We start from the raw sequence: 14,360 nt of genomic DNA, 5'->3' as shown, positions 1-14,360 counted from the left end.
AGAGATGCCTAATGGAGATGCCTAACAACATGGCTCTATTTATGTTGTGATCACATAAGATTAGATGCTCAAATACAATTCTTTTCCAAGTAATGCTGTATGATAATGTAGTTTACAAACTGTTACACCCACTCATCTTCTGTGGTAAAATCTCACACTTTTTTTCCTTAAAAAGAATGCCATGGTGTGTCACTGAGACATAAAAGCTTGAAAAATAAATTATTTAACCTTGTTTACATACAGAATCCTATTAGTTATAAATAAATAAAATGGGCTTGATTAACCAGTACTTTTTGGAAAATCTGATCAAGTTTAGTCTATGGTTGGTTTCTAACTATGCAGGCACATATCTCTGTATGAATAATACTTAATATAAGATTATAATTGTTCTTCCAGTTCATCCACATCCATTTGTGAGCTGACCAAAATAAAACTGGTGCATCTCTGAACCTCTGCTGCTTTAATAAGAATTGCTTTAGGTTAGGAAACTGGGTGAGTCACTGAATAGAAGCAAGAGCAAATCCAACTATAAACCACGTGTGCCTTTTATCTAAAAATAAAGTGAACTGACAAAATAGCTTTAACAGTATTTTCAATTACAGTAAACTTGGATGTAACAATCAAAATAGTGGCTGAGGATGCTTTAGAGGGACAACATACAGCTGTGACCAATAGAAGAGTGTCCCAGGACACCTCTTTTTTCCTTCTTATGTCAACTGTTAACTCATTGAATTCTTAGATGAAGGCACACAAATGCAGAACATTTTGGGAATGAGCACAGGATGAGACAGTGCCTCAGAGCAGTTCTTCAGAGTGCTGCAGGACCTGTGTGCATCTTGCACAGAGAAGCCGTATGATCTCCTCCGTGTCAGCAGTTAACTCCCCCACAGACAGCACTACACAGAACAGGGTTTGTTAGCTGGCATTTTCTCAGAGAAAAAAGAAGGAATTGAACTTCACTTTGAGATGCTGCTAAACATTAGTATAAACAATTGGGGGAAAAAGGAATATTTGCTGTTCATAGATTTTATTATAAACATATAGATTAAATATTAGCATATCAAAAAAGAGACTAGTTAGGCCTTTAGAAGGGTAAGTGTCTTTTCTAAAAGAGTCCCAGAAATCCTTTTTATGCAGCATCCACTGAGTTGGCAAGCTCTCTAGAACCACTGCTGTGGTAACTGAAGTCTACAAAACACTGGGATATTCCCTGTCCTCTCTTTTAAACAGAACAGCATTCTGCATCAGGAAACAGTTAGTTTGCACTTTTGTTTATTGCCACAATGAATAAAATGTTCAGCCACAATGAATAAAAAAGATCCATGTATTCAAATAAAGATACTCCAAAAATATCAGTTCAGCCCACTTCATTTTTTCATTTTTCCCAGCAGGCCAGGCTCCTCCCAACTGTTTCAACTGGTTGAAAATTATCAGTGTCAGTCAATCCTCTGGGCCTACTGGGAGCTTTGCAAAGAGTAAGAGCTAGAACCAATGTTTGTTCTCCAAGTAACATGCAAAACCTTTTTTCAGTTCTTTTATAATGACTGGCTGAAAAGCATAATATGTACAAGTCTGTAAAAATCCTTCTGTTTTCAAAATATTAAATTTCAACAACAACAAACTGGATGGCTGAAGTTTTGAAAGTTTCAATTATCAACTGATGAAAAAAAGCATTCTAAGCTATTCCATTTTTTCCTGATACTCAAAGAAAAAAAACTTGAAGTAAAGGTGCTCTGAGCTGTATGCTTGAAGAGGATGTGCTTTCCTGTAACAGCATTTTCTCTGCTCCCCATGTTCTTTTGCCTTCCAGCAGTGAGTACTGTCACTGCTGCTCTAGTTCCTGTCAGATGGTGGAATTAGATCCAAGTTATGCAGAAAGGTAGATTTATTCACCATGTATACCAATATACATATCTGTACAGTCCAGACAGCCAATAGTACATATGTAAGCAGTGGAATTAATGAAATATATATGTATTTTTTAATCAGGTAGTTGAAGTAGTGCTAAGAGGTCCGTGCTTTTAGATTTATACATTATCAATTATATACTTGGTATTCCCCCCCCTTAAAAATAACTGTGAACAAACACCTGAAAATATGGGAACTACCAGAAAATATAATCTTAGGATTTTGTTGGAAAAATACAATTTGCAATAAAAAAATGTTAATTTCTTACTAGAAACAAGTAATAAAAATATACTCCAACACATAATTTTTTAGCATCCTAGACATGTAACAAATACTTCTGCAGTAGCAGCCCATCCTTTAAAAAAGTCTGAATCCCTTCCAGTGCTGCATTTTAATTGATATCAAAAGGCACGCAAGTCAGTAAATCTTTGCTTACTCCTTTGTACATGTTAGCCTGTGTTTTGGCAATGTAAGCAAATGCTAGATCATGTTGACTAGATAGGAAGTGGTTTACATATAAGTATTCTATATAAGAAAACAATCTAAACATACTGGATCGGATCCTAGGCAGGGTTATTGCCTCCTTGTACTATTCCATTGATTCCAGCCAGAACTTACCCAAACAGAGCAAGTCTGGAGGGCTCCTCTTGTAAAGATCACTAAGTCAGAGGAATTTTTATCTTTCCATCTCTCTGTTTTGAGAAAAAGATGGGGGCAAGCTCAAGCTACAGCCTTCTGAACAATCCTTCATCCAAAACGGAGATTAGAAAAGCCTATGGGTACTGCCTTATTGTGTACTTCCCTTTATACCTTCTCCTGCTGCCACAGTTTCCCCACTTGCTCAGGCACATGTTATTCTGATCAAATGGTGTCAACAACCCCAGATGCTCACAGGTACCCAGAATCAAGCCACTGACATGACCCATTCCCTGGACTTTGGAGTCTGCCAAAGATAACAATGCATGATGTCAGTGGCTAGTGAAACAGAGTTGATTAAAGCTGCTTCTCCCCAAAATTGAATTTTGTGCCTTTATGAAATCCAAAAGGGGCAAACATCTTTTTTTCAAGATGGATTTTGTGAAATCAAACAAGCACTTTTTCTAGTTCCCAAGTCTTCTTTTTAGTAGTATTTAGCCAGTATTTATCTTGGTGAAACTGAATTTTTCATTTCCACAGAGGCATGATGCAGTGGAGAACTTCTGAAGAACTTGCACAGACAATATCTTTATTTTTAATTTATACTATTTTAGATAGCATATGAATTTCTGTAGAAAAATCAGTTCTGAATTTCTTCTCCAGTCTTCAAGATGGGCCAATGCTGTACCATTTAACAACAACTTTTTCAGGATTTGCAATGGTATCTTTCCACTGCTCTACTGCTTCACTGTTGCTGCTATCGGAACTTAACCAGATCTGCATTAAGGAGAGAAAAAAAAAAAAAAATCTGATATAATAAAACGTAGCATTTACTAGTTCCAAATAAATACCATGGAAGTGTAGAACAAGATACAATGTATAGACTGTGACCAAAGGATAACAGCAACAAATACAAGTATGCTAGTACTAACATTTTGGCTTTCAGCTGGAGTCTGTGTTTAAATTTAGCCTCTGAAATAGTTTAGAGAACCCAGTACATAATAATGTTTCAGTACTTAATAAGATGTTTTAAGTGAAGCATTCCTTGCTGTACTCAAATGCACATGCTGGGGTCAGGGGCTCCCCAGGCCAGTGGCGGCTCTGTGTGCTCGGACGCAGTTGGCTCCAAGCCATGCAGCATCCGGCACGAGCTGTCCAGCACTTTCATGAGCACTTAAAATTGCACACTCCCACAGCCAGGGCCAAACCTGCATTCCACAGAGGTTACTAACATGCCCATACCACACATAGTCACGTAGTAAGAGCCCGTTTCTTCTCAGTATTCAGTTAGTGGATAGTGGCCATTAAATGAGGAAATGAAGTACAAGTAGGAAATTTTCCCCCTTAACATTATCACCAGCCTCCACTGCCAAAAGAATTCTGCTTATGTAAGTAGGTAGCGTTATTTACAGGACTCTATTTCCTCAAGTCTTCCAAGAATGAGTCCTTTTAAGACTTCTCAGAAACCTTGACCATGAAGTACATTTAGCCTATACTGCTGGGGCATGAGTCCTCAAGAAGTGAGAATAATGTCTTCCAGAATACCATAGACAGCTGATGTTTCGTCCACAGAGATTCAATGTACATCTTGCTCATGATTAAAGACATGCCTGTAAAAGCAGCCTAATCTAAGTATTGTCTGCTTAGAACAGCATCCAATTAAACACCATTCTCCAAAGAACAAAGTTAATAGATCCAGCTATATTCATTTTTTTTCCAGCTACCCAGCCAATTGCTCGAAGTACATTTTTTCCCTGAGCCATATTTTACGTCTTCATGTGTTATGTGGCAATGTCTGCCTTCATGAGCTAAAACAATCTTTTCCAAAAAACCTGTGAGGAGCACAAGTGTTCCTCCCCCTAAAAATAAAATCCACAATTAAATGTAACTCATCAGATTGAGATTACCTCACATATTGCTAGATGACTGCAAAATCATACTCAGTTATTTCTGCCTTCCCCCTGCAAGGCAGTACAGCTAAGAACAACAATTTTTTTTCTTTTCCTATTTCAAATCTAATTCCACCAACAGGAAGATGGGACATGTGCAACATGAGGCTACAAAAAATGGAGGAACTTCACGTAACTCTTGCTAGCACATAATTTCTATATTTTATAGCACATGAGCACCTCCTGTAGCTGCATGTTTTCAGCAGGCACAAAAAACATCACCAGAATAGGACAGTATCATTTTTTGTACCTAAGGAGAGCATAGTCCTCCATCTGACATGGGATGTTACAGATGGGGTCTCAAAATCAATTCTACATTATTAAGTTATGCATTTATTAAAATTCTGTTACTGCATCTAATTGGGTCAGGAAAAGCACAGAGCATTAAGAACAGCTATGGCTCACTGTATCAAGAAGAAGAGAGACAGAAAGGATAGGATGATGGTAAATTAGAACAAGCAGGGGAAGAGGATGGAGAGAATAATGAGACCAGACTACTAAGTTTTATAAATCTGATAACACAAATGCTTTCAAAGTGATACTACTGAAATCATGTCTGTTAACTAAAAACCAAGCTAAAAATATTTTGTGTTTGGACACTTGTACTATTACTTGATCATACATAGACTATTGTACTGAATTCAGCATTGTTTTACCCAAGAAAGGAGTCTCATTGTAGCTGTTGTTACTTCCTTTTACACACCTCTGTTGTGAGAGTATTGGTAGAGTAAGCCAACACCTTGTACAGGACCTTGTAGGTTATGGAGCTCCTGTGAGTGCTATATTTTTCTTTAGAAAGCTAAAGGCAACCAGGAGATCCTATATCTCTTGGAAGAAATCTGTCACATAGTAATACTCCACACAAAACTGACTTTAAGATTTCTTTTTGAAAGAAAAATCAAGTGTCAACTCCCATTCTCATGCTAGTGCACGTTTAAGAGCCCAGTACCATTTCTGCTTGGATTACATACAGAAGAGTATTTGGTAGAATTTACTATTTTGTTATATGTCACTTCATTTAAAGTATTTAAAAATTCATACCAAGAAACCTGTGGAACTGGATTTTAAGTAAAGGGTATCAGGCTGTTTAGCAGAAACCAACCTGTCCTAGGAAGTGTTTTCTTCTCACTGAGCTTTTGCTGTAGAGCTTGATGAGAAAACCAATTCCTTGTTCTGCTTGGCTAACTGGAAAAAACATCATTTCTCCCCACTTCACTTGGCCATTAGTGGACTTCAGAAGGCGAGTCTTCTTTTTATAGATGATCCCTTCTGTACTAAACATTCCAACTTTCACAAAGAAATCTAGCACAAAAGGGAAGGAAAAAGACATAGACACAAAGGGTTACTCACAACACAGCCAAAAAGGAACCGACAAGATCCATATGTATGCTTCAAATTGCATCAATTTCTCAAAAGTCTGGCCAAAAGAACGCTACAATAGCTTTCCTGACCAGTTGCATAAACAGAATATGTTCAGCAATATTGGACTGATTACCACAGTATCCAAACAGCAAGTGCAAGCTAATGCTCTTGTATGTCAGGATTAATGCTGGGATAAAAATCTTCCAAAACACATAAACACACATCTTCAAACCAAACAAAATGCAATCAAGTAAGACATCTGGGGAAACAGGCCTTGGCAATGGAAATCTACCACACAATGTGTTAGCCTGAGGTTCATAAAGAATATTATGAATTGCCAACCCATTTGAGCAGCAATTTACCTGTTACAAGTGCTTTCAGAGAGGAGGCATGAAACAGCTGATGTAACTTACTTGAAGATAGTGGCGTGGATGAAACAGGAAGGTTTTGTGCTTCAAGAATCTGTAACTGTATCCTCCTGTTTATTGCTTGAAAACAAGTTCCTATTTGAAGTTCTGCACGGCACACCTACAAGCAGAAGAATGTTGCCATAACATCTGGATTAAGTTGCTTATAAACTCAGGAAACACAGGAATTTTGTCATATGTTGGGTTCCCACATTTCTATCTGGGATTTCCTGGACAGAAATATAAGCATGTGTTGTATACAGAACCTGCAGATGCACAGTAAGTGCATCTTGCACTTGTCATAGCTGCAGTACACGTGCTCCACTGATGAGCTGCTTATGTGGTACACATATGGCCCTGGTGGGCTGCAGCCAGGGATACTGGCCAAGTCATCTAGTCCTCAGTTTTTACCTGGTACAGATTCTGCAGTGGTAAGAGCAGACACATGCAGGGGAAACCAGACGTGCCATTGCAACTTTACTAAATCTGGGTGTGGAAGGAGAGAGCACATAAGCTCCACTGACACAAAAACCTTCAGAGTTCCCCTCCCACACTTTTGAATTTTGCAATATGGAGATACAAGCAATGGTTTCCATTGATACAAGGCCCTGTCACTTACTGTCATGCTTAGGGTGACTGAGTACTGTGTAGTTTCCTGTGTTCTGAAAGTACTCGTGTTTTACACGCCCACACACATACACCACTGCCACACACACAGTGTATGTATCAAGATCTCCAGTCTGATTCTTGGGGTTTTTTTTAGAATTTGTGCCAGTGGCAAAGCTGCACTGAGTCATCCCCTTTGCTCTCCTGTCACACTCTAATGTCCTCAGAACACCGTAAGAGCAGCAGGAAAAGGCCAATGGAGACCCACCTTTCCTGACAGCCTTCATTTAAATGGACTCTGTTAGTCTTTGTTGCCTTCAAGTTTTAATGCGCTTCAATGAACCAAAATGCACTAAGCAAGAGAGCAACAGGTTAGATAAAGAAAAGTCAGGCCCCAGTTCATCAAAGAGACCCAAATTCTATTTGTAGCTCAGCCACAAAATTTCTGTGTAACCCTGAGAGGAAGCCACTTTGTCATCTCTGAACTTTGGCTTTCTATTGGCAGAGAGGTTAGGGTTTGCTGCCTCACAGGTACTACAGGGATGAATCCCAATGTGTCTGGAGGGCTCTTGGATACCAGCTTCCTCTGTCACTTCATCTTACTGCTTTTGAAGCAATATGGTTATTCACATTAGAACTAAAAAATGTCAAGTGTAACTTACATTAGAAATCAAGAGTATCATTCATGTTACTCAGACACACTTAAATAAAATTTGCTTTTGAATTGCTAATTCAAGTTTAATTTGTTAAAAATACAAATGTCTAGACACAACTATAAAAAAAACAAACAAAGTGAGGGTAGGGGGAAAGGAAATCCCACTGTGAATCCCACCTGCTTCTTATTACACTAATGGAAATGAACTGTCTGAATTATTACTTCACAGCATGCAATCTGAACATTAAATATATGGCTGTCTCTGCAGTTTCAGGCCACTGAAGATCTTAGCACTTTTCTTCCATAACAAAAGCGGATTCCATTTGCTCTGAGCTCTTGCTGTGAGTCCTAAGGATCTTCTGATGCTTTTTTGGTCAGAAAAGACAATTACCCGGTGTTCTTTGCTGAACATTTCCCCAGAATGTCCCTCCCTCAAGCTGTGAGCCATGGTGTGGAAGAGCTTGCTCTAGCTCTTTTCCTAGAAACATCTGCAGTTTATGACCAGAACAGCTATGTGCAGAGCTCAAAAGTCTGCATTTTTTCCCCATCAAAATGCCTTTCTCCAAGGAAGTAGGGTAAAGGGAAAAAAAAAAAAAAAAGAAACCCTCTAGTTTTACTACTGAATTATTTTACTTTAATTTCCAGCAACCCCTTCTAGGAGAGATAAGAACATACTTTCACAGTATTGGCACTTACAGGTGCTTTGGAAGGAGGAGATATATCCAGCCAATGATTGGATTCCTGTGAGCTCAGCTCCCGCAGTGCCAAGGAACATTCTCCAATAGTTTTTTTCCTGGGAGTCTGTGTCTGGATTTTAAATACCAATCTGACAGCCTGCAGGCTTTGCAGTTTAATGGCAAAAACAAAAGTTTCCATAAATTCAATGTCCTAGAAAGAAAAACAGATGAGTAACATTATCATTTTAAGAGACTGCCACTGAGCCCAAAACCTAGAAACCAAGGCATCCTGGCTCTATAGCCACTGCTCCCGAATACCACTTTAGGTTGCCATGGAAAAATGTGCTTTTATAGTGCCAAGTCCACACACACTCACCCCTGCGTTGTCACACCCTGGCAGGGCTCAAGTTCTGGATTATTTTTCACTACCATAACAAGTTGTGGCCATCTCTTCTGGAGCTTTACAGCAGCACACACACATTGTGAAACAGATTCTCTAACCTTTTGCTACAGTCTTTCCTCTTTCCAGCTAATTTTTTTTTTTTTCACCTTTGGCTCACATTATGGGAGATTTATGTTGCTTTACTTTCCACCCCTTTAATATTCCTTTACTGCCACTATCAGGAATCTTGTCCCATGTGACCAATTTTTACTATTTTCTGTAGAGACAAAGTGTGAAAATTGTTTACTGCCAAATGAGAGGCAGTACCTCATCTACCTTCCCTGGGATGAGTGTGCACCTACAGGTATGCCCAGTCTTCCTCTGGTGCCCCACCACGGAGGTGCCACGGCCTGCAGCTCATGGTTCAGTCCCCATGAGCATATCTGTCCTGCCAGCTTGTGAGAGAAGGAGGGCAAGAGTACTATGCAAGGCAGGATATAGGGGGAGGAAGTGGAATAAGGCTTTTAATAGGATTTTGAGAAGTTGGGAGAAGTAAAACACCTGGCCGGTTACCACAGCAAATATGGCATAGGAGTGGATGTTTGGTCCATTTAAAAAAATCCATTTATCTGTCACATTTATTTTTTGTGGGGAGAAATATTTCTCAGTATTTTGCATGCCTCTACTTACATTGCAGCCCTCCTTGGCAGAAGATTTGAAATGCACTGGCTTGGGCAGTGTGAGAATTCCCTTGACACAGATACGAGGATTTTCCCCGCAGCTAGAAGGCCAGCTCAGGTCTTTGCACTGCAACATTGAAAAAAGTCAGTTTAGACAACGCAAGACTTACCATCTGATGTACTTACAAGGTTTCTGTCTACTCAAATTTCCCTTGCCTGAAAATTATTCACAGTTCTGGAACTATATACAACCACCATAACAGTGTCACATTTACTGACAAAAAAGCCTCAAGAAGCTACCTGTCCTCAAAGTTCTGTTAGGGTTCTGCCCTGAAGGAACTGTTATATTTAAAGTCATAGAATCACAGAAGTCACTTAAAAGGTGCTTCCACAGCTGCTCCCATTTAGTGCCTTCAAATTTTCACAGGAAAATGTCCATAGCAGGAGCAGCCTATCACCAGCTCGGCTTTCTAATATGTGCTGAATAGTTCCTCACTTCACAACTGGAACATATGTTAACATATGTGTAGCAACATAAGGAGATATATACTATTTCTTCTTATTGACTGCAGCGGAACAGAGATTGCAACAGAAAAAATATTAAAGGAGAGAAAGGTGCTTTGAAATCTAGTATTACATTTGACTGAACTTTTATATTAATACTTACAAATAATTTAATTTTTTTTCCTAAAAGTATTCATTGAAGTAACATAGAGACAAATTTTATGGCAATTACTATTAAGTATAGTAGAATAGTCATTGGTTATTGAATAGTCATTATTTGAATAATAATCAACTTATTTGCTTACATGTAAAACTGTGATCCAAATCTGTTCTACAGAAGAAATATAACACAACTTCACATTCAGTCTTCCAAAGTCTTGTTCATCACCTGATAATGTAATAGTATCTATGGAAGAAAGCCAATTAATATTTTTAGAAGTAATGCAGTATCTTAAAAGTTCACTCCAGAAATAAAGGAACTCATTAATAGGTGGACTGCTTATCTTCACAAACTTCTCTCAAAATAAGTTTAAAATATTTTAACACCTACATTTCAAGGACAAAATATCCACCAAGTCCAGTAACCTGATCTTCTCCATGGCTAAAAGCCTTCACATTTCATGGAATAGAATAATGTAATCATAGAATACCCTAAGTTGGAAGGGACCTTTAAGGATCATAGAAGTCCAACTTCTGGCCCTGCACAGGAGACCACACCAAGAATCACACCATGTGCCTGGGTTATCTCTACTGAATTTAATAACTTGTGTTAACTCAAACAACTTTTAGAAATAAAAAAAGCATGTGCCTGGATACATCCAGAACACATTTATATCCTATCACTCCCCTTAATCTCTTTCAGTGTTAAGTTTATAAATTGGTCTCTTCTTTCTCAAATTTCAGTTCCAGTCTAGTAAACATTTTACTATTATGCTGTCTCCAAGTCAGAAGAGCCATTTAATATCCAGTATTTCTCTGTTATGACTGGAACCAGGTCATTGCCTCAGTCTTCTTGTAGAAGGAGACTGGGTCAAACTTTGACTTATATCAGGGTGAATTTGTGGGGACTTGATTAATTTTTGAGGGTTTATTTTGTTGTATCTCCACTTCTTCAGCATTCATTCATAAATAGGATGCTGGGTTTGCATGCAATATTCTTGCCTAATTACCAGTGTAATATGGGTATTGGATTCCAGGCACTTCACACAGAGAAATACCGATACATGAAAAAGGACTAGACCTGGGACCTAGTGCTGCATTCTATCCTAACAAGGTATCTGCTATTTCTTAGTTCACTTGGGTAGAAAATCCAAGTATGACCTTCTCAAAAGCATGAGAACTTCTCAAAGTCTCATTTGCTCAATCTCCAAACAACAAGACAGAGCAAGTCCAAAACTCTTAATTTCAAATTGCCAAGTCATCTCTAGCTGACCTGCTAGTCAGATTCATCTCAAAAAAACCCCAAACCAAACAAAAACATCAACAGCAGAGTAGAAACAGCTTAATGTTTCATGTGCAAAGGGAAACATTTCATTTCAAGGTAAACAAACAAAACATTACCCAGACTCCTGTTACTGCCTTGCGAATCCTTCCTGGAGGAGGAACTGCTAGGTACACTGGAGACTGAATCATATCTCTGGGGACAGGAAAAAAGGAATCGCTTAATTCAGAGCAACAGATGCAAAACCCAGAGATTATACCATCAGACAAGAGATGATGAAAACTAAATACTCCATTTCAAATAATTGCCTCATTCCTTACTAGTTTCTTGATCCAGCAGCATGCAATTACTGTTTTGATGCAACAAGCTAATAGAAGACCCATCTGACCAGCAGACATTTTTTTTTGCTCATGAATAGATACACAAGTTCATTGCTATGTAAGACATGATTATTATAGAAGAAATAAATAAACACAGTGTTTTGTGTCAATGGAAACTTCCACTGTTCCACTTTCAACTGATGGGAGAAACCACAAGATGATGAACCATGACATGCTGTCTGTCCTGTCCTGCCTAACAACCTACTTGGGTTTCTCAACAGCCTCGCTGGGCTAGAACAGCAAATGTCAGAGGAGACACCAGGAAAAAGCCTCTTGAAGTTGGTCAAGATGTTGAAATTTTCCCTCCAGTCCTCCCAGTGTACAGTGCAATGCCTTCCAGTGTTTACTTTGGAAACAATGCAGTGGGAACAGATATACTGAGTAAGCTGAGTTTTCAGTGTGACCTTGGCTACAAGGGGAACTCACCTTCATATATCGGTGAGGTGGGCTCCTGAGATCAAACATCGAACGACTTACATCAAGGGATCCAGGCAAAGCACTGGGTCTTAAATCACTAACTAACAAGACAAAAAGAACAATAAAAATCATGTTAGCACCACTGCTAGGGCAAAAACCTAAGTAAGAATAACTTTCACAAACTGCTGGAAATTATCTGTTCAATTCTATAGATTACAAAATGACCAAAATGGTTTAAAGATAGTATGATCTGCTGTTATCTAGTAATGTTTGCCAGGAACATGGGGATGGGGCAGGAGTAAAGAGATGATGTCTTTTTCAAAAAATTAATTTTTTAATGAAAAAACCCCTCAATTTTTAGATAGAAAACTGTCTATAAAATATAAAAAAGCAGAAAGATTTTAATAATAAAAATATGTTGTTTACCAATAATAAGTAGATTTTCAGAAAATCATTAATGAATTTACTTTTCAGTTTGTGTGGAGTTTTTTTTTTTTTTGAAGATGAAGAGAAAGGGCTTCACATTAAAATTCAAGAAATTAATTTTGTACCTTCCAAATAAACACATTCTGTAGTTCTAAACCCACACACATGAAAAATATCACAGCATTTGCTGTGACAAACTAGGTTTAGAGTTTTGTTTTAATAGTTTATAGATGCATGAAGTTAAGTTCTGAAACAGCTGTCAAAAAACTCTGGAGGAAAAACTTTAGAACTGTACTGTAGACACACTAGAAAAACCTTTATTGTGTTTAAACTTTCTAAGACAAAACTAGTAAAGTGTTCACTTAGCTTGAGAAAAAATGGAAAAAGAGATGATGAACTGAAGGGAAGATGGTCAAGACAGTTTAATAAAACCCATTTGGCTCCCACCACAGGTGCTTACAAAGCCTGGTAAAACCATATGTGTAAAAGGCTGCTAAAATTCTACTTGTGTTTTTTTCTCTTAAAAATATATATATGGAATAGTCTTTTCATGTAGTCTCTTTGGTGATTCAGAATTCTTTTAAAACAGAACACAGACTGAGACATTTTCCCCCAGCTGAAAATAAGAATGCTATACCAGTCTAACTAAAACACCTTTAAAAATGCAAGCTGTTGCCAGCTTCCGATTTCATGGAGAGCGTGTGCCTTTCCTGGAGTGTTGGAGTTTTCTGAATGCATTTGCCTTAGCAATCACAAGCAACAGCTAGTCATTTACTTCAGTCTGAACAGCATTCACTCCAGGATACATACACCAATGAACAGCACAGAAGACAATTTTTACCTAGGTAGCCAAATGCTTTCTATCTAAACTTTTACTATCTCGCAGCCCTTCCTCATTCTTACACACTGAGAAGTGGGGGCATTGCTGCAGCTTCAAAAGCAAACTACAAAAAAAGTCGTCATATAGCATCATGCTCCATTTTGCACCTGTTCTTATCATCTGCTCCTGAATGCTTCTTGGTGCCTGCTCCCCTCCCCATATATGTACTGCTCAGGCACCCTCCTACTCAACATACTGCCTGGCTTCCTTTTTCCATCTCCCTCACTCCTCTTTCTGGTAGCTGAAATCTCCAGTACTGCATCCTGGTCTGGATCAGAGGCAGCTATGGTATCTTGCTTTGCTAATTTCTCTAACTGCATGCAAACCTTGTTAAGTCCCTAAAAGACAAAAAGTAACAGTGCAGCTGAAAAAGAAGCAGAGCTGGCTCTGCAGATTGATTAACTGACACCAGTGAGTGTCGGTAGCACACCAACGAGCTTGGGAACTGCAATAACCAAACAAGTCTCCTGTAGACTAATGGCTTTTATTCCTCTTGCCTATAAACCCTCAAAAAGGGAGGAAGACAGAGAAGCAAGGGTGTGGTCCTTCTCACCTGATCCATACAATTTCCTACTATTTGATTTTGCTTGGAAGCGCCTGATGAGATCTGGTGAAACCCGATGCTCCAGGTAGAAGGGGTTGTACACGTCACAGCCAGGCCACTGGTACACGCCGTGCAGCTCTGCCTTCCGCTCACCAAACGAGGCTCTGGCTGACTCTGTGGAGCACAATAAACATCAAATGCAAGAGTTCCAGACATAACACATGCTGCCTGGTTTCATAAGGCAGGCAGAGTGCCTCCAGGGCAAAGGACAAAATATTTCAGTATTATCTACTTTGGGTAAAGGGGAAAAAAAAGAAAAAGAAAACACACATTCACATTATGTCAGGTGTCCACAGTGTGTGAGCAAAAACTGGAATTAAATTTGCCATAAAAAACTATGCATACCCTCTCTTGGGGTTTTGCAGTAAATGCCTAAGTAGTTAAATACAGAAGGCTCCAAAGACAGACAGCAAGACAGAAGTTAACAGGAAAAGTAGCACTCTGTG

At 38.7% G+C, this 14,360-nt stretch overlaps 1 protein-coding gene across 4 annotated transcripts in view; it reads right to left on the bottom strand.

The window, feature by feature from the left end:
• Window positions 1-2,096: 2,096 nt before the first annotated feature.
• Window positions 2,097-14,360, bottom strand: part of TC2N (tandem C2 domains, nuclear) — a 29,502-nt gene continuing 17,238 nt past the window's right edge. For all 4 annotated transcript variants that reach the window (XM_053979315.1, XM_053979314.1, XM_053979316.1 and 1 more), the window contains 9 exons: window positions 13,864-14,028; window positions 12,014-12,105; window positions 11,327-11,402; window positions 10,072-10,172; window positions 9,273-9,389; window positions 8,220-8,411; window positions 6,269-6,383; window positions 5,596-5,795; window positions 2,097-3,321 (listed from right to left, as the gene is read on the bottom strand). In XM_053979315.1, coding sequence (XP_053835290.1) covers window positions 3,211-3,321; window positions 5,596-5,795; window positions 6,269-6,383; window positions 8,220-8,411; window positions 9,273-9,389; window positions 10,072-10,172; window positions 11,327-11,402; window positions 12,014-12,105; window positions 13,864-14,028 — 1,169 coding nt within the window. In that variant the 3' untranslated portion in view covers window positions 2,097-3,210. The remainder of the gene's footprint in view (window positions 3,322-5,595; window positions 5,796-6,268; window positions 6,384-8,219; window positions 8,412-9,272; window positions 9,390-10,071; window positions 10,173-11,326; window positions 11,403-12,013; window positions 12,106-13,863; window positions 14,029-14,360) is intronic.

The sequence above is a fragment of the Vidua macroura genome, chromosome 6 (assembly GCF_024509145.1).
Source record: "Vidua macroura isolate BioBank_ID:100142 chromosome 6, ASM2450914v1, whole genome shotgun sequence".
Taxonomy (NCBI): Eukaryota; Metazoa; Chordata; class Aves; order Passeriformes; family Viduidae; genus Vidua; species Vidua macroura.
The sequence above is the reverse complement of the archived record's forward strand: the minus strand, read 5'-3'. Positions and strand labels throughout refer to the sequence as shown.